The sequence below is a fragment of the Pteronotus mesoamericanus genome, unplaced genomic scaffold, assembly GCF_021234165.1.
Source record: "Pteronotus mesoamericanus isolate MK-2021 breed Mesoamerican mustached bat unplaced genomic scaffold, CSHL_Meso_final contig_177, whole genome shotgun sequence".
Classification (NCBI taxonomy): domain Eukaryota; kingdom Metazoa; phylum Chordata; class Mammalia; order Chiroptera; family Mormoopidae; genus Pteronotus; species Pteronotus mesoamericanus.
Genome location: NW_026555073.1, coordinates 3472285 through 3493153, shown reverse-complemented (window position 1 = coordinate 3493153; position 20869 = coordinate 3472285). Strand labels below are relative to the sequence as shown.

At 36.3% G+C, this 20869-nt stretch overlaps 1 protein-coding gene across 1 annotated transcript in view; it reads right to left on the bottom strand.

Moving 5' to 3' along the window:
* Positions 1-9072: 9072 nt before the first annotated feature.
* POF1B (POF1B actin binding protein) overlaps positions 9073-20869 on the bottom strand; it is a 64308-nt gene continuing 52511 nt past the window's right edge. The window contains exons 11-16 of the mRNA XM_054566593.1: positions 20208-20360; positions 19828-19947; positions 18410-18538; positions 17489-17571; positions 11709-11823; positions 9073-9684 (exon numbers count right to left, since the gene is read on the bottom strand). Of these exons, the coding sequence (XP_054422568.1) occupies positions 9679-9684; positions 11709-11823; positions 17489-17571; positions 18410-18538; positions 19828-19947; positions 20208-20360 (606 nt within the window). The 3' untranslated portion in view covers positions 9073-9678. The remainder of the gene's footprint in view (positions 9685-11708; positions 11824-17488; positions 17572-18409; positions 18539-19827; positions 19948-20207; positions 20361-20869) is intronic.

The window sequence follows — 20869 nt, the reverse complement described above, 5'->3', positions numbered from 1 at the left end:
ACTCTTCATTCTTTACCGAAAGATTTTCCACTGAAAATTGCCCTTAGGCAATGTGGTCTGCAGTTTAATGTGTTGTAGAATTGTGTGCATTACCAACAATGCAAGTTAGGAATTTAAAGTAAACAGTTATAATGACTGGCATGATTATTCCTCAGAAGTGTAAGCTTTTGCTAAAACCATGACAGAAAAGCTCTAAAGGTGCCCATCTTAAGACTTGATATTTAATATTTTAGAAAAAACTAAAAATTTATAACCTAATTAATAAGTAACACAATCCTGGGAAATGAATCTAAAATTACATTCCTAATAGAGCATTGCACAGTCAAGAGGAAAACTGTTAAATGTTTGAGAAAGGTTTCTGCAAATGAGCATAAAAATTATCTGCTATATTCAAACTAGTCATCGTTCAGTCCAATTCATGCACCTGGATATATAGCACTGTTGCTTAAGACTGTCAGTTGGGTTAATTATACTTTAATGATCACTAACAAAAAGAATATGCTAGTCATTCCTTACATGGTACATCCGTGCTTTTTTAAGCTTTAATATCTGTAGAATTCACTTAGGGATCTTGTTAAATACATATTCTGAGTCGGTACTTGTGGGATGGGGCCTTCAATTTTGCATTTTCAGGGAGCTCCCGTGTGCCACTCCTATGAGAGACAAAAGTCCCCAGTGTGATTCTTGCACTTTTTGGCAACTTCACTTACACAGATAGCTATGGATGCGTAGATAGAGGCAGTCGGTACTAAGGATATGGCTGTTGAGCTGACACATAAGTGACAAGAAGGACCCAGTCACATGAAGATCTTGCAGAACAACATTCAAGGCAGAGAAACATGCCAGTAACCTTTGGCTGGATCTTGGTGAGGGCGACTGATAAGAGATGAAACGCGGGAGAATTTGAAATGGGAGGCCATTGGAAGGTTTTAAGGAAGGGAATGTGTGATATGATTTATATTTCGATGATTATTTTGGAGGCTGTGGAAGCAAAGAAGCTGAAGGAAGTAGGAAGCCTTGTAAACAGGTTATTCTAGCTGTCCGTGGTTACAGTGGAGCTGGAGAAAAGGGGATAGACTTTCTATCTTTCTCTTATAAACTGGGTCTAGAAAGCCCCATCCAAGATAGAACAAATAAAAATTTAGCCCATGTAACAAACAAAAACCTGTCTTAAAAATATAAATTTGAGGCCCTGGCCGGTGTGGCTCAGTGGATGGAGTGCCAGCCTGTGAACCAAAGGGTCGCTGGTTCGATTCCCAGCCAGGGCACATGTCTGGGTTGCAGGCCAGGTCCCTCGTGGGGGGCGCGCAAGAGGCAACCACACATGGATATTTCTCTCCCTCTCTTCCCGTCTGTCTAAAAAATAAATAAAACTATAAACTATATTTATATAAAAATTTGACTGCACAGACCTGTCTTGTGACAAAACATTTCACCTAAAAATGCAGGTCAAAATACCATCTTAAAAAAGGAGAAATAATTTGGTAATTATTTTAAAAGCATTTTTCCAGAAAAGGTCAGGGCTATTTTGTGGAAATGGGTTTTTCTGATTGTCACTTCTACATGATGGGGAGGAAAGGATTATTACTGTCAGTTGGGATTGCTACTTTGATATGGCTCTAAAATTGAACTCAAGCTCATACAGGACAGCCAGCAGTTTTAGACTTGAACTGCCCTTAAAAATATGATAGATCTATTTTTCCACCACATATAAAAATAAAAGAACAGTATATTGTTCTACTGGAGTATATAAAAGCATCTTAAATAGCCACCCAGCCACAATATCTTAAAGTATATAGCCACCTAGCTTCAACAGTTACCATTTCACAAACAGTTTTGTTTCATGTATATTCTCCCTCCCTCCTTCCTGTACCCACCTACCCGATTGGTTTATTTTGAAGCCACCTGATCTCATTGGTTTAATTTGAAGTAAATCCTAGACATCCTTTTAAGGGTATTTGAAAGAATACATAGCGAAATTCTTCATCTTAAATATGCCTACTTCCAAAAAAGACTCATCTCACAGGAAGCCAAACAAAAGAAACCTCTCCTACAGATCTTTGACTGTTTCCCCTTGTGAGAATAAAAAAAATACTGGCTAGACTTGGAATTCGATCCAATAAAGTTTTTCTGGCTAGTAAGTCTTCTTTTGGAGAAAATGCAGAACTAGATTAGTACCCTAAAATATCATTGTATTATGGAATGGTCTCAAATTTGTTTAGTTCCAACTTGTTCTTCCAAAATAATTAGCTTGTGAAGTCCACAGTGACTTAAAAAGATCTCTTAGAACCTTGGATTGTAGGTAAGAACCGGCAAGTGTTATTGGCAGCTTAGACACCCTGTAAAAGAGATTGTGACATTTGTAGGGTCCAAGACTAGCACTAGGTAATTCTAAACAACAAAAATGTTTTCACCTGCCTTGTTCCAGTTGCTAAACCTTTTCTTTTAACATTACTAGAATAACTATTTCAAAGGGAACGCTGCCTCATGTTTCATTTTGGACCAATTGGTAATACTTAAAACTATCCCATTTAACCCATAGTATAAGGCCCAGTCACCTCCCCCTGACTCCAAAACATTGTCATCCTAGATCCCAGTACCATCTACCCATTATGACATGGCTGGCTCACCAGACCCCTCTAAGGAACTACCTCGAGAAGCCTATATATTCTCCCATGTTAAGAAACCAGTCTGATTTGTTGTATCTTGGCACGTGAGCCAGGGGTGTTCAACACTGATTGTGTTAGCAAACCAGATATTGAATCACAGCATTATATTACAAAGGCGATCCCTTAACATAAAGGGGTTCTGGAACACAAATTGAATCACAAAAGTATTTTAATGTAATGGGATGGAAAACCAAACCAAATACCCTGGACTTAACATCTCACCTACGAGAGGCCAATTCAAGGAGATCCCCAAGAGTGCCTGGTTATCATGTAATGATGTCATATAACAATGCCAGTGTTCCTTTGTAGACTCAAAGATGTGTGTCTTATTTTGTCACTAAATAGTAAAGATTTTATTAAAGCAGATGCAAATGTTTATTACATCCTTTATTTTCAAACATATTTACTATTTTATCCTACGATGAACATGAAATAGTTTGTATTTTTTATTAGACAGAAAGTACTATAGAAATCCAATAAACTTGGTAATGGTGTGTGTGTGGGGGGGGAAGGTAACCTTGTAAGGAAGCCTTCTTCTTAATTTGAAAATAATGAAGTGTATAGGGTTATTTTCTTAGTTTCTCTTTCTGAAACGTCATTATTATGAATAATAATATAATATAGGGTTATTTTCTTAGTTTCTCTTTCTGAAACGTCAATATTCAGAAATGTTGCCAATTTCTGAATATTAATTTTGTATCCTGCTACTTTGCCGAATTCACTTACTAGTTCTAGTAGATTTTGTTGAAATCTTTAGGGCTTTCTATTGCAACAACATCAACAAAAAGGTGCCTAGGAATATATTTAACCGAGGAGGTGAAAGACCTGTACTTATTTCTTAAAATTTTAGGACATTGAAGGAAGAAATTGAGGAATTCAAATAAGTAGAAGTGTAATACTGTCTTCACGGATTAGAATTAACATCATTAAAATGTCCATACTGCCCAAAACAATCTGTAGATTCAGTGCAATTCCTATTAAAATACCAGGGTCATATTTCACAGATTTAGAACAAATATTCTAAAAATTTATATGGGAACAAAAAAAGACCCAAATAGCCTCAGCAAGCTCGAGAAAGAACAAAGTTGGAGGGATCACAGGACCTGACATCAAACTATACTACAAGGCCATTATAATCAAAACAGGCTGGTACTGGCATAAGGACAGGCATATAGATCAATGGAACACAACAGGGAGCCGGAAATCAACCCACGCCTATATGGTCAATTAATATTTGACAAGGGAGGCATGAGCCTACAATGGAGTAAAGACAGTCTCTTCAATAAATAGTGTTGGGAGAACTGGACTGATACACGCCAAAAAATGAAACTGGACTACCAACTTACAACATACACTAGAATAAACTCAAAATGGGTAAACTATTTAAATGTAAGTTGCGAAACAATAGAAATCCTACAAGAAAACATGCAGTAAAGTCTTAGTTCTCTCTAGCAATATGCTTGCCAATATATCTCCTAGGGCAAGGGAAATTTTAAAAAATGGGACTATATCAAATTAAAAAGCCTCTGCAAAGCAAAAGAAACCACCAAAATGAAAAGGAAGTCCACTGAATGGGAGAACATATTCACCAGTGATACATCTAATAAGGGGTTGATTTCCAAGATTATATATATAGCCATTGTATAAGTTACACACACACACACAGTTGTATATTCAGATGTGGATTACTTGAGTTGTATATACTTTATATATACAGATATAAATATATATCTTATACAACTGAACACCAGGAAGACCAATGATTCAATTAAAAAATGGGAAAAGGACCTGAATAGATACTTCCCCAAAGAAGACATACAGATAGCCAGTAGACATATGAAAAGATGCTCAACGTCACTAATTGTCAGATAAATGTAAATTAAAACCACAATGAGATAATCACCTTACACCAGTCAGAATGGTCATCAATAAATTACCAAACAACAAGTGCTAGAATGGATGTGGAGAAAAGGGAACCCTGGTGCTCTGTTGGTGGGAATGCAGACTGGTGCAGCCACTGTGGAAGGCAGTATGGAATTTCCTCAAAAAATTAAAAAAGAAACTGCCTTTTGACCCAGTGATCCCACTTCTGGGACTATAACCTAAAAACCTCAACACACCAATTTGAAAGAATATATGCACCCCAATGTTCAATTCAGTGTTAATTACAGTAGATAAGTGCTGGAAACAGCCTAAGTGCCCATCAGTAAATGAGTAGATCAAAAAACTGTGGTATATTTACACAATGGAATACTACACAGCAGAAAGAAAGGAGCTCCTTTGCAACAGCATGGATGGAACTGGAGAGTATTAGGCTAAGTGAAATAAGCTGGCCAGAGAAAAACAAGTACCATATGATCTCACTTACACGTGGAATCTAATGAACAAAATAAACTAACGAACAAAATAGAATCAGAGGCATGGACACATGGAACAGGCTGACAGCTGTCAGACGGGAGGTGGATTGGGGGACTGGATGAAAGAAGGGGAAGGGATTAGCCAGATCCCTTCTATATATGCGAAGCCCATATATGAACATATATGCGAAGCCCATAGACAGACAACAGTGTGGTGACGGTCAGAGGGAAGGGGACACTGAGTGGACGCAGGCAGGGGGGAGAAACGGTCCATCTGTAAGTGTCAACAATATAAAAGACAGGAGCGTGGTCTGTCTGAGCAAGTTGGCTGCTGCTGCGTGGGGGATGAGTCAGCACTGGGATCCTGCCGGCTACTCTCAGTTCTCTCCCCAAAGCCTCCTTTCCCAGTCTTTCTTCAGGTGTCTCTAGCCCACTCTGCTCCCGCCTTTGCTGGAGCCCAGGTTATTGGTATTAAGATGACATGAACTACAGACTTCCAGCCAAGATGGCAGCGTAGGTAAATACACTTCGCTTCCTCGCACAACCAAAACAAGGACAACAAATTTAAAAACAAAAAATAACCAGAACTGCCAGAAAATCGAACTGTATGAAAGTCCGACAACCAAGGAGTTGAAAAAGAAACATTCATCCAGACAGGTAGGAGGGGCCGAGAGGGGCAGCCGGGGCGGAGAGGACGTGTGACAAGCAGCAGCTAGAGGGCAGGGCAGGCAAGGTGGCGGCTGGTGGACGAGGTGGTCCCACATGTGCATGTGAATAAACCGGAGGAACAGCTGGGGAGTGAGACAGACCGCGCAATTCAGGGTTCCAGTGTGGGGAAAAGACAGCCTCAAAACCTGTGGATGTGAAAACCTGTGGGGGTTGCAGCGGCAGGAGAAACTCCCAGCCTCACAGGAGAGTCCGTTGGAGAGACCCACGGGTTCCTAGAACATACAAAAACCCACCCACCTGGGAATCAGCACCAGAAGAGCCCAATTTGCTGGTGGGTAGAGGGGGAAGTGACTGAAAGCCAGTGGAGAGCCAAGCAAGTGGCATTGTTCCCTCTTGGATCCCTCCCCCACACACAGCGTCACAACTCAGCGACCTGGGTTGCCCTGCCCTGGGGACCACCTAAGTCTCTGCCCCTCCTAATGTAAGGCGTGCGCTGAGACAGAGAAATTTGGCCCAAATGAAAGAACAGATCAAAGCTCCAAAAATAGAACTAAGTGATGAACAGCTAGCCAACTTATCAGATGCACAATTCAAAACACTGGTCATCTGGATGCTCACTGACTTGGTTGAGTATGGTCACAAAATGGAGGAAAAAGTGAAGGCTATGCAAAGTGAAACAAAGAAAAATATACAGGGAACCAACGGTAAAGGGAAGGAAACCAGAACCCAAATCAATGATTGGGAGCAGAAGGAAGAGATAAACATTCAACCAGAACAGAATGAAGAAACAAGAATTCAAAAAAATGAGGAGAGGCTTAGGAACCTCTGGGACAACTTTAAATGTTCCAACATCCAAATCATAGGGGTGTTAGAAGAAGAGGAAGAGCAAGAAATTGAAAACTTACTTGAAAAAAATAACGAAGGAGAACTTCCCCAATCTGGCCAAGGAAATAGACTTCGAGGAAGTCCAGAAAGTTCAGAGAGTCCAAAGAAGTTGGACCCAAGGAAGCACGCACCAAGGCACATGATAATTAAGTCGCCCAAGATTAAAGATAAGGAGAGAATCTTAGAAGCCGCAAGAAAAAAAGAGACAGTTACCTACAAAGGAGTTCCCATAAGACCATCAGCTGATTTCTCCAAAGAAACCTTGCAGGCAAGAAGGGGCTGGCAAGAAGTATTCAAAGTCATGAAAAGCAAAGACCCCCATCCAAGATTGCTCTCTCCAGCAAAGCTGTCATTTAGAATGGAAGGGCAGATAAAGTGCTTTCCATACAAGATCAAGTTAAAGGGGTTCATCATCACCAAGCCCTTATATGAAATGTTAAAGGGACCTATCAAAGAAAAAAGAGATCAAAAACTATGAACAGTAAAACAGAGGGGAGGGAGAAGGGGAAGAATGGGGGGAAAAGGTATAGGGAATAAACAGCATAAATAGTAGGTACAAAATAGGCAGGGGGAGGTTAAGAATAGTATAGGAAATGGAGGAACCAAAGAACTTACATGCACGACCCATGGACATGAACTAAGTGTCCAATCAAAATTCTTTTCTCCTCTTAGAACCTAGTCCTATAAAAAAGATTATATTAACTCCACAAAATATATAAAAGAAAAAAAAAGATGAAGAGAGAACGTGACAAAAAAAGAATTATGTCTACATATCATCTTTGTAGGTTACAATAATATAATGGGAATGAAGTAAGAAAAGCTGTTTGTCAAGGTGGTGTGATGAAATTTTTTTAAGCTTCATTTTGATCCTTTATTTTGTTTGTGTTCAGAAAAAGACTGCACTTAAAATACTATTACAAGGATGGGAAGAGTGCTTTACGGAATCATAATTTGCAACAAGTGAGATACGGACATTAGAAGACTCGGTTTGTAAGACTAGGCTTTTCTTTTGAAGCAGAACCTTCAACAACTGGAGGTTTAAGTATGTTAAATTGTGGTCACTAGTGATCCACATAATCCACATCAGGCCCCCCTTTTTTTAGAGAGAGGTGTTTTTTGCTCTAACATAAACATTTATATGTCAGTAACTTCCTGGGAAAAAAACGTATAGCTAAAAATCCATCCTATATGTGTTTTACTAGGACTTTCACAAAGACCATACAGCTAGTTCACGTATTTTATTCAGACACTTAGATGGTTTAGCATTTCTTGCACAGTCTCCATTTTATTTGACATCTAAAGTGAAACATACCAGGATGGAAATTGCATTACAGGCATCTCTCACCTGACAACATTTTTGCAGTTTGCAGAGATAAGCTATGTAAAAGTTGTGAGAGAAAAGAAATCACTGCTCTTTTTATTTACTCACACATTGGAAAAGAAATACATCCATTTAGATTTATTAAGTGTAATAAGTACCACTAGGCGTGGATGAAGTGAGCCCATGATGTGCCGACTTCTCAACGGTCCCATGTTATGAACTGTTATTTTGGATTGTTATTGGGAAAAATTCCACTTGTTCTAAGTTTCAAACAGTTATAGTGGCAGTTTTCTATTAGGATACTAAGAGCTTCCATTTATATTAAATGTAATGGATATATAACATGACATAATATTGTTACAGTTACATGTGTGAGTAGTTTGCAAGAGAAAAAGTGCCCTGCTGTTTCCACACCGCAGGGAAAAATGTAAGGACTACATAGCTCATGAGGAATATTAACATTTTCTATCACAAAATATTGATAAAATTAGAGTTGTATCAATCCATATTATAGAGCTAGACATTTGAGTCAAAGTATTAAGATAACAAAATAAGGCTTTTAGCTCCATATCAAAACCTACTTGAAAATTATGAGTATTAATAGCATTTTCTCATTTATGGTTTTATTTATTGTAGTGTTTCATCTGTTCCTATCTTAACAGATATGACAGAATTCTATATAGATATTTGCAAAACTCATTCAAATGTAACCCAGATATATTTGTTGCCTTAATCCATATTTTGTCAAATGCAAACATTTTAATTTTTGCTAATTATCAACTTTAAGCAGAGTGCTCGTAATTAAGAATTTAGAAAATATTTTTGTTCACTTTGTAAGGTCACTAGAACCCAATGAATCAACCAACTTCTAAGCACATTAAATACTCTTACTATAAAATCTCTTTTTCCCAAGTAGCATACAGATATTGATAATTTGTCGTTACTATTTTTCTTTCTTAAGTTAAGCCTTTTTGCAATATTTCAATGTTACATTATGTATTCCCCTATAAAAATGTCTACCTTTTTTTAACCCACTACTACAATATATTGTTATATGTTTTTAAGGAAGGAAGTGAGCTCATTTGGGGATGATATACTTTGAAAGCAGAGATTTGCCAAGCCACTGACATGTACTTAGAACCATAATAGTGCAATGTGCAAACTAGTGGATTTATTTATTTGAAAAGATATTAATCCCGCTTTCCTACTTAATGAAGTTAACCATCACCTTTGATTTAGTTATGTCTCTGAAAGGTATAAATAGCATGTAATGAAGCATCTTTTCTAGTCACAAGGTTCCATGTGAGAAAAACAAATATACACTGTATACACCATACACTAAACTGTTTTTTTAAATTCAACAGTCTCTCGCCTATTTTTTTGATAACAAACAATATCTATCCTTGTAGCTGAATTGCATATCTAATATCAGAGAAAAATCATTTAATGGAATAACTTATAAAATCTCTACCCTGACCAGTTAATGCAGTATCTAGGATGCATCCTCTTGAAAAATAGTGAATTATATCCTACATTGTCTGCAATGGAAGTTTACATAAGCGGCGAATTCTATATTGAATACAAGAATGTGATAGGATTCAGGCCTCGTAAGTGGCTGGAGAAACTTGTGTGGAGAACTAATTCATTCCATTAGATTCGCTGGTAGTGCCATTGTTCAGAATTTGGATTGGCCTCTAGTTACGGAAATATAATAATTAAAGTACTAACGCAGACCCCTCCCCCCAAAATAATCTTCTTCTTTGAGTTGGAGAGTCGTTCATGGCTAGAAAAGAAAAAAAAAAGTTCACTACTGGCTCATAATTAATTTTAGCCATTGTTATGGTAAGCACACAGTTTTGAAAAATAATTTAAATCGATAGACATAAACCAAAGGGAATGTATAGCTTTATTGTGATGCTCTTTTGTGGGGCTCTTTCGATGAAACTGCTTTGTCTGACTTTAGTCAAGGTATATATTTCGAATGGCTTTACGCGGTAGTGAGGGAGGAGTCAGTAAATTTCTTCCTTGGTGTCATATTTAGAGGTTAAATGTGACCACATGTCTTTAATAAATATAGATATTCCATCTTTAATAAATATAGACATTTCAACTCTATTTTGGACTTACTGTCAGTATCTAGTCCTTTAAGATACTAATTTTGATATTTATCACTGCACGTTTCTAATGGAGAGAGTAGTAATGACTACCATTCTGTGGACCCTTTATTTGCCATATCTTCACATCGAGGCCACCTCTGGGGCACATGTGGTTAGGAGCAGCAATTTGCTTTTCGGTCTTAAATTTCACCATCAAATAATCTCTGAGGAACGAATTTTAACACCTATACTGACTTTCCCTTGCTGCTCATCTGCTTCTGGAGCTATCAAATACCTTTTATTAGTTGACAACTCATGGTAAGTAATTCTCAACTAATGAATGACCTAAGAAACACAAACATATGTCAAAGGTCAAATTATTTTTATTTTATTGATGAGAGAGAACCATGTAGACAAGGTCAGTGGCTCGATTGTGATTAGAAAAGGGCTTCAGAGCTAAACACTCTCTGAATTCTTTTTTTTTTTCACTTAAATATTTCATCTTGTTCAACCAAAAGATAACTTTAAAGTGAGTTATTTAATAGATGCTTACTTTTATTAACTATGCATCTATAGTATTTTATTCACTATAAATCTGTGATCTTCAAGGTTTTTCAAAAGCTTCTGCAAATGATTGATTGGAATTTGTATATTTGTCTATTGCTCATCATGGTATGGTTAAGCATTTTAAGGCCTTTATTGAAGTATAATAAACATTGTAGGGTTGTTTAACAGTATCCCTGGACTTTACCCACCAGATGCCAATAGTACCTAACCCCTAGTTGTAAAAACCAAAAATGTCCCCAAACAGTGCTAAATGTCTCCTAAGGGGCAAAATTTGCCCCTGATAGAGAACTGCTCTGGAAACATATATCCCAGTATATATTTCAGGAAATATATCCCGAGATATATTTCCCAGGAATAAGAAAAAGATAGGGAAACTATATCCCATTTGCTGTTCTAGGTCAATAAGTAGAATTTTTAGGAAAGTAGTTTTCAGTCCTTTACAAGAGTAAGTTTTCGTAATCAGCCTCCTTAGCAATGTACTGGACTATTTAGAAAGATGCTAAGGTCCGTATCATCTGGTCATCCTAGAGAATGTTATAGAAGGTACATAGTAGAGTACCTGACCTTCATGAGCTTAACTATAACTAGGGGATTTAAAGCTAGAATATCTTGTGGTCTAGTTAGAAAGACAGACACACCTCCTCTCTTTCAAAATCCTAAAAATGTATGACCTACAGGAATAAGTATCGCATACAGGGTTGCAAGACAAATTATATTAAAACCTGCTTCTCTATTTTGCATTCCCCTTTATAATTGCCTATGACACTTTCTACCGGCTTTAGAAAAAATAAGGTTTTTTTGAAAATTTGAATAGGATTGGTTCAATAATTCCAAAATGTGCAAGGCAATAAAATTAGTACATTGCCAATGTTGTCTTCCTTTTTGGGGTAAAATCCTATATAGTTTATTACAGTTTAGATACTCAATTATAGTACCCCATGTATGAATCAGTTCAAAGTTTCTTAATTCTTACTATGTATCAGCTAGGAAAATATGGAAATATCTTAACAGGAAAAAAAAATCCAAATTCTGTAAGATTTTAGCTCATTCTGATATTTTTACCAGAGTTTTTGAAGGCTGCTATATAGAGAATATATATAAATCTTTAGTACTAATAGGACTGGATAGGCCCAAGTGAACTTACACAAGTCCATTTGTCCTCTGTTTTCTCAATCACGACTGTATGTGTGTCACTACCTGGTGGTATGTATTCATAGTCATCATACAGGAGACCTAGGATTGGATATTGGGTCTTGTACCTGCACAGAAAAAGAGTTAGTTACAAGCTGCACAAGGAAATCACTTCCATTCCTATTTCATCACTCCTAGTTTGATTCCCCTTATGAGATTAATTTGGTTCTACGTGACTTAACTTTTTCCAAAAAAAAACAACAAAACTCACCTGTTAGTGTATAAAGATTCACTACCATTATTTGCAAAAGGGTAAGAGGGAGGCACTTCTATTTCTGGGAATAATAGACCACAGGCAGCACAAGATAGTGACCACAAAGGAGGGACGCAAATGACAGGCTTCTTACAAAGTGCCTGAAGATTTCCTTGGTCACAGTATAGGGAAAGGGAAGCCAAACAGATCCTGGCAGGCTCACCCAGCTGAGGTGACAGAATTTCAAGTAAAAGTATGCCAAAGCAGCCAGAATTGGTGGAGCAGAATAACAGACAGGAGAGAGCTACACATGTGGGGACAGGTCAGGACACCGTAGAGGGTTCCCCATAAGCCTTTGGGTGAGTGTAGGAATGTGAAAAAGGTACCCAGGGAGGGGAAAGAACCACTGGCAAGGAGTAGTATGGGAATTCCTCCAGCTCGCACAGTAATGGGAATAGTTTGTGTTCCATTAACCAGATAGGAAAGAACTAGTGTGGGCGACATCAGGCAGAAACTACGGGAAGAGCGTTGCCTCAGTAGTAAGATGACAGTTCAAGAGCAAGACTTAAGAGTACTTAGCTGTTTCTAAGTAACTTAACTTTATCTCAGAACAAAACCACAAAATATTTAGAGTGATATTAAATATATTCAGAACTCTAGTATCTAAAATCACAATGTTTGGTATTCAATGAAAAATGAGCAAGCGTGTATTGAAGCAGGGATATATGACTAATAAGAGAAAAAGAAATTAGTAGAAAACAGACCAAGAAATGATAGAGAAAAGAAACAAATAGGCAAGTGTACAACTATTAGAAATATGAAAATATAGCCCTGGCTGGTGTGGCCCAGTGGGTTGAGTATCAAAGCAAGGGGTCACCGGTTCGATTCCCAGTCAGGGTACATGCCTAGGTTGTGGGCCAGGTCCCCAGCAGGGCGAGCTCAAGAGGTAACCACACACCACACATTAATGATTCTCTGCCTCTCTTTCTCCCTTCCCCTCTCACTAAAAATGAATAAATAAAACCTTTAAAAAAGAAATATAAAAATATAAAATATATACTCAAATAATTAGCAGAAAGCATCAACATTATGAGAAGAACAATGAAGGATATAAAGATCTACATTGGACTTCTACAGGTAAAAATTACATTGTATGGGATTAACAGCACTTAGGCACTGTAGAAGAAAATACTACTACACTTGAATACATCAAGGGAAATTATCCAAAATAAAACAGGAGAGTAAATGCATTGAGAAAAATGTACAGAGTGAGTTAGCTATGGAAAATCTCAGGTGCCCTCATAACGTGTCATTGAAGGATGGGCAGCAGACAAAAATAATTGACAAAATAATGACCAAATTGTTCCCAAAGTTACTGAATACTGCATGCACACAGAGCCAAGAGGCCCAATGAACATCAAGGAAAAGAATGATGAAGAAAAACACAGGCATTCATTATTGCCAAATTTTTGAAAACCAGTGGTAAAAAAGATTACAGATAAAAGAACATAACTCAGAAGGGAAAACTGTCATAAGAGAAACAGCAAACTTATCGGACAGTGAAAATCAGAAGACAGTGGAAGAACATCTTTAGAGTACTGATAGAAAAAGTAACTATCGACTTACTATTCTATACACAGTAAAAATGACTTTGAATAATGAAGGCAAAAGCCACATAAAAAGTCAGCAGAGGAGCATGACCAGAAGCGTTAAAGGAAGTTCCTCAGGCGGACAAAAGATGATATCAGATGGAAACGGGGAGCTCAGTGAAAGAATGAATAGCAACAGAAAATATAAATATGTGGGTACATTTCAAACAGGATCAGATTTTTTCTTATTCATATTTCTTTAAAGATAATTGACTATTGAAAGGACAATAATCCTGTATTGAGAGTTTATAATATACGTAAAAGTAAATATGTGTGGCAAAGATAGCAATAAGATTGCGAAGGAGAAATGGAAATACACTATCATAAAGTTTGTATGCTACATGTGATGAGGTATAGTAATATTATTTGAAGGTAGACTGTGATAAGATAAAGAATATTTTAAGCCTTTGCAATTATAAAAAAGAAGCATACCTAATAGGTCAATAAAACAGGTGGAATACAATGATGAAAAAAATAACTAACCCAAATGCAAAAAAAAAAGAGGAAAAGTGCAACAAAGACAAAATGGGACAAATAGAAAATAAATGGCAAGATGGTAAATTTAAATGCAAACAGATAACCACATTAACTGTGAATGGGTTAAACACTCTAAGTAAAAGGCAAATATTGCTGCATTGAATAAAAACACAAGACCCAACTACGTATGTTATTTATAAAAAAAGTTTTAAATATAAACAAGTTAATAAACCATCAAGAATAGAAACATATTTACCATGCAATCTGTAATCAGAGAAAGTTAGAATAATTATGATATCAGATGAAGTAGCCTTCAGAACAGAAAGCGTTATGAGGAGTATAAAGGGTCATTTAATGATGACGGAGGTGTGACGTCATCCACAAAATGCAACAGTCCTTAATTTTGTTCAGTAGAACTGAACAATCCTAAATGTTTACACACCTCCTACCAGAAATTCAAAATGCATGAAGCAAAAACAGATAGAAATTAACAGAGAAATAAACAAATTCACATTATGACCTGGAGATTCTGGCATGCCTTCTAAGGTAATTATTCATATTAGACGTAGACAGAAAGTCAGTTAAGATACAGAAGTTATAAACAACACTAATAACCAAACTGAGCTAAATGACATTTAAAAAATGCTTCCTTCATCATCAAATTACACATTCTTTTTAAAGACAACATTTACCAAGAGAGTCTCTATTCTGGCCCCCAAAACAAATCTCAATAAATTTAAAATGTTAATAATGAATATTAAGTATGTTTTCTGACCATAACGAAAATAAATTAGGAATCTATGACAGAAATATACCTAGAAAATTCCCAAAGATTCGGAAACTAAAGAATACAGTTATGAATAACCCATGGGTCAAAAAACAAATTAAAAGGGAAACTTAAAAATATTTTGAACTGGATGCACATGAAACCACGACTTAAAATTGGAGGATGCAGTTAAAATAGTGGCTCTATAGAAACTTATAGTAATAAAAGCTTATATTAGAAATGGTCTAAAATCAATGTCCTATGTTTCCAGGTTAGAAACTAAAAAAGAGAAGATTAAGTGGAAAATAAACATAAGAAAGACAATAAAGATAAGAAATCAATGAAATACAAAAATAATAAAACAGTAGAGGAAAACGAATTAAAACAACCTGGTTCTCCAAGAATATCACTAAAATCCATATAGCTCTAACCAAACGTTATTAAAGAAAGAGATAACACGTAATTTTCCAATACCAAGAAAGGGAAGTTATCACTTCACACCTGTTAGAATGACTTGTATCCAAAAGACAAAAAATAGCAAGTGTTGACAAGGCTGTGGAGAAAAGGGAGCCCTAGTGCACTATTGGTGGGAATGCAAACTGGTGCAGCCACTGTGGAAAGCAGGAGGGAGATACCTCAAAAAGGTAAAAATAGATCTACCGTATGATCTAGTAATTAACGTATAAACACACACACACACACACACACACACACAATGGAATATTATACACCCATTAAAAATTGAGGGAATCCTACCATTTATGACAATACTCCTAAGTCAGAAAAAGACAAATACCATAGGATCTGAGTTACATGTGGAACAAAAAAAATACAAACCCACAGAAACAGAGACCAGATTGGTGGTTGCCAGAGACGGGCGGGGGCGTGGTGAGGAGTGGAAGAAATGGGTGAAAATGGTCAACAGGTACAAAATTCCACTTATCAATGTCTTGAGGATGTGATGTATAGCGTGATGGCTGTCGTTACTACTACTCTATCATATGTTTGAAAGTTGCCGGAAGGGTAGATCTTAAAATTTCTTACCACAGAACAATTTGTAATGAAGTGTGGTGATGGAGGTTAACTAGACTGAGACGTACACACTTTGCAGTGTATGCATATGAAGGATCATATTGTACACCTGAAACTAATACGATGTTATATGTCGGTCATAGCTAAATGATTTTGTTTTAAAAAGGGTGATCCTATGTCTTTAAAGCATAATAAAAAAAAAAACCTTTGTTACAAAGGCATAATAAAGGAAATTATCATGAATTTATGCCCCCAAAACTCGATAACTGAGAAAAAATGCACAAAGTCCTTGAGAGAAACCACAAGACAGGAATATTCACTCTTGTCACTTCTCTTTCACATCACTGGAGTTACTGGGGCAGTTAGATCAGAAAATGAAACAAAATGCACCAAGATTGTAAATGAATAAGTCACACTATATTTGTAAGTGGTATGATCTTTTAGAAACAAAAATTTTTAATAAATCCAATAAAATTACTAGAATCGATAAATGAGTTCGGCAAGGTTAAGGAATACAAAGTCAATACACAAAAATATATTTTAATCCTATACAGTTGCAATGTACAATCTGAAAATGAAAAGATCAACAAGAATATAGGGCTGAATATTTGGTGACAAAAGATGCTTTGACTTTGGGTGGTGGGCACACAATGCAATATGCAGACCATGTATCATAGAAATGTCCACTTGAAACCTATATGGCCCTATTAACAAATGTCATGCAAATTAATTTAATTTGAGAGGAAAAAATATAATACTTAGAAATAAATTTAACAAAATAAGTGCAAGATGCATGCAATGAAAATTACACAATATAGTTTTAAAAAGTTAAAGGGGATCTGAATGGAAAAGGATCCCATGCTCATGGGTCAGAAAACTTAGTATTGTTAATTAACGTGACAATTCCCAAAGTTTCTACATATTCAATTAAATTCCTGTAGGAATCTCAATGGAAATTTTTTTACAGAAATTGACAAGTTTATCCTAAAAGTCATATGGAATATCAAAGGACCCAAAATAGCGTAAGCAGTCTTGAAAGCTCTCATTCCTGATTTCAAAACTTAACCAAAAAAAAAAAAAAAAAAAAGCTATGCTAATCCAGACTGTATGGTACTGGCATAAAGACAGACAAATAGATCAATGGAGTACAACTGAGAATCTACTTGAGAGCCTACAGATATGCCCTTATATTTATGATTGTTTTAATACTGACAAGGGTCCCAAGGCAGTTCAATAGGGGAAAGATTAGTATATTCAATATTCAACTATTGCGGGGACAGCTAAGTATCCCTGTGCACAAGAACGGACTTGGATCCATACTTTACACCATATAAAAACTAACTCAAAATGATCATAGAACTAAACATAATAGATAAAACTGTAAAACTCTTAGAAGAAAACATAGGTTTACGTTTCTATGACCTCGGATTAAGCAATTGTTTCTTTAGTAGAATTCCTGGCCTGCAAAACACACCAAGCTCTAAGGTTATAAATAAATTTATATATTGCTATAACACACACACACGCACACACACACACGCACACATAAATTTAATGCTATAACTTGGATTATATAATAACTAAAACCAGATGAAATTTCATTAAAAATACATTACTTTTTAGTGGTAATTGTAGTCCTTCCACTACTGCAAGCTTGGTTATGAGATGAATATATTTCTTGTCTCAACTTCGAGAGTTCCTTGCAAATTAAAGACAAGTATAATCATTTGAAAACAGTAGAAACACGAGATAAGAATGTTGTTCAATCGCTTAACAATGTTCCGAAGAATAATTACTTGTTTTTCTTCCTTGTTAGCCTTGAGGTAAAAATGTTCTAATCGCACTTGTTGAATACTACACATTCTTGCTTCATGGTACCCAATAAGTTACATTATATGTCTGTATAGGAATCCACTAACTGGTATAGGATTTCTATATTTGAGGGATAACATGAGATTGAATGGACATGGCTCTCAAGATGACGTGGAAGTTTTTGTCCTAAAAAGCTTGACAAGTAAAGCCAGAGCACGAAAGTGCTGAAACTTCAGTATGGAAGCAGGTTATTATTTCTCAACAGAAAGTTGATCACTGAACCTTACTACAAGTACCATTTGTTCAATAACAGCAATACGATATCAGCCACTATTTTTGGTAGTTCTTCCCTTTGGTACTGCTTTTATAATAGATCCTGGACTATGTGCTACAGATACAGAGAGGAATATAACACAGTCCCCTGCTAAAACAGCTAATAATCTAGTGAAGAGCTCTCAGTCTTACTGGGAGTTCCACAGGTAATGACCTATAAAATCAATGTCTTAAAAATATTAAATGAACAATGGCACTTATATTTGCTTCAACTCTAGCTTTCATTTGAATTATTTCTCCTGAAATATGAATCTTCCGCCTCTCCACACTCACATTCTACTTCATGAATAAAGGGAGTCTTGGCAACGTGTCTTCCTCTGGTTCACGGACAGTGGTTATCTTGCAGGACTGAGCTGTATTGTTCCCCTGTGCCCTTACCTCTGTGTACTCACCTCTGATTGGCGCTTTATAAGGGAATCCTTCTCTTCCAGCAAGCTTGTCAGTTCATGAAGCTTGAATTGGAAGTCACTGCAACTTCCTTCTCTTCTCAGTACGTCTTTTTGGTACTGATTTAATTGAGTCTAAAGATTTAAAAAGAAACAAGAATTATTTTAATTCTCATTTACACAATAAGTAACTGAATTCCAAGTGACATAAAGTCATATAGCTAGCCATGAAATGAAGAGCAAAATACTAATAGCTATAAACACTTACAGAGCTTTATGAATGTAAAATATGAATTGAAATGCAAATTAGAAATTTGTCATTTTTTTTTAAAGTGCCTTTACTGTTTAGGAGAAAGCATCACCTAAGCAACAGTCTTAGGCAGCGATAATTAAAATAATGCTAAGAAAACAGGCACTTGAGATTCCTCCGAATTCTAAGGCAAACTCAGTAGTAATAGCTACTATGTCATGACTTGCAGTTGACAAAATATTCCTCCTGCCTGACTTATCCCAATTCTCAAGGTAGCCCTGTGAGGTGTTATATAATAGCTCACAAAACAGGTAGATGAGATGCAGAGAGGTTAAATGACACAGAGATAATACAGCCAATGAAAAGCATGATTGCAACGAACTCTTAAGACAGGTCTTCTGACCCTTCCAAATCCTGCCCATTTTCCTCTTTAGTCCATTATTTGTGCATAGATGGCCATGAAGTTGAAGTGTTATAGTAACATTGAGATGGAAAAAAAAAGTGGAGAATTGTTTGCTGAACTCACTAGACTTGTGAAGAAATTATATTTTGTTGTATGTTGATTTTTGGTCCAGATTGTACAGTGATATTCAGTGAGAAACACCTGCAGTCAGTTTTCCATTAAAATATTCAACAGATTTAGCTACATTTAGGAATCATTAAATTGACTCAATTTTACCTAAAATTACAAGATGAGGCAATGTATACTTATTCCCACAAGTATCACCCCAATTTTGATGCCAATTACTTGTACATAATTCCACACTATTTCTATCCTTGTGCTTGACAAAGGTCTTGCTATGTATCATCCCTCAAAGTCAAGTGTGTATATGCATGATCATCTCAAACGTTGCTCTTGCCTGCATAAGAATGCTTCAAGCAAGATCATAAAGGGTCCCCTTGCTATCAAATAAATAAATAGATAAAAATTAAAAACCCAAACCCTGAAGTCAGTGTCTTTTTTCCTTTCATTTCCTAGAAAGCATTAAGCTACATGAGAAAACGATTTAGCAATATTCTATACACAGTGTTACGCATTTAAAGAAAAGGGTTTATGGCATATTCCTGAAACTACCTTCACTTGATTTTTTCATGTGGCTTTAAGCTCGAAACCATTGTTATCCTATTAGAAATGTTGTGCTGGTCTTTGTAATGCAGTGTAGGATCAACATACCCTTAGTTTGCAGATCTCTCTGTCTTTCTCCATTCTTAAGTTTTTTACCATTTCCATGTAATGGTTGCCAACCTCGTCCATTTTAGCCTGCAGCATCGGGCCTGTGCAAGTCTCGGAGACCTACCCAAGACAACACAACTTTCTGTGATTGGGTTGTTCTGAACGAAGTGGACATTGAATGACAAGATTGATTAAAGTCACACGGTTAAATGAGAAATTGAAATAATCAATCAGAAAGAAGTCCATGTTTGTTCTCAAAATAAATAGGATTGCATATATATAGTTATACAGTCGAACTACAAATATATATATTTTCCAATGCTAAGATCACAATAGTATAACGAAGGCAATAACATGTATTTAACACAAAAATTTAATACCTGCATTCTAAGATTTTTATTTTCTTGCTCTAAATTATGTTTACAGTATTCCAGTTCTTTTAATCTATATTCCATGTCTGACAGTGTATGTCGAAGGGAGAGATTGCTTTCTTCCAATGATTGGCATTTAGAGTTTGAGTCCTGAAGTCCTTGCTGTAAAGAAAACATATAAGTAAATAAGATGAATGGGTTCTACTTCAGGGGGCATAACGCTCTTGTATTTGATTAATTCTATGAATGAAGCAAATATTTTTCCATGCCTAGTTTTCTTAGATATTGACCTTTAAATCGTAAGTTGAATCAGCCAGGTAAAATATTACAGTAGGTTTTGGCCCTTAGTCTGATTGGCTATCTTATGAGAGAAGGAATCAAGACTAGATGAATTTTCTATGTATCAATTTAGCAAACTGACTCTTGTTAGTCTTTGGCAATACTGTGCCCTGCCTTCTAGAAGGCACCAAAATCACCATGTGCCTGATTATTTATGTGACAACTGGGACTTCTCATGGGAGTGAAGATTAGGAAAGGATCATCCTCAGAGACTCAATACAATTTCCTAGGAATCAACTCTGCTCAGACATCTGGAGAATGCTTCTAGAGTTGATTCTTTCACTTATTTATTGAACGACCACACGTTAAGATCCTTAAAAAACTTTTTTCAT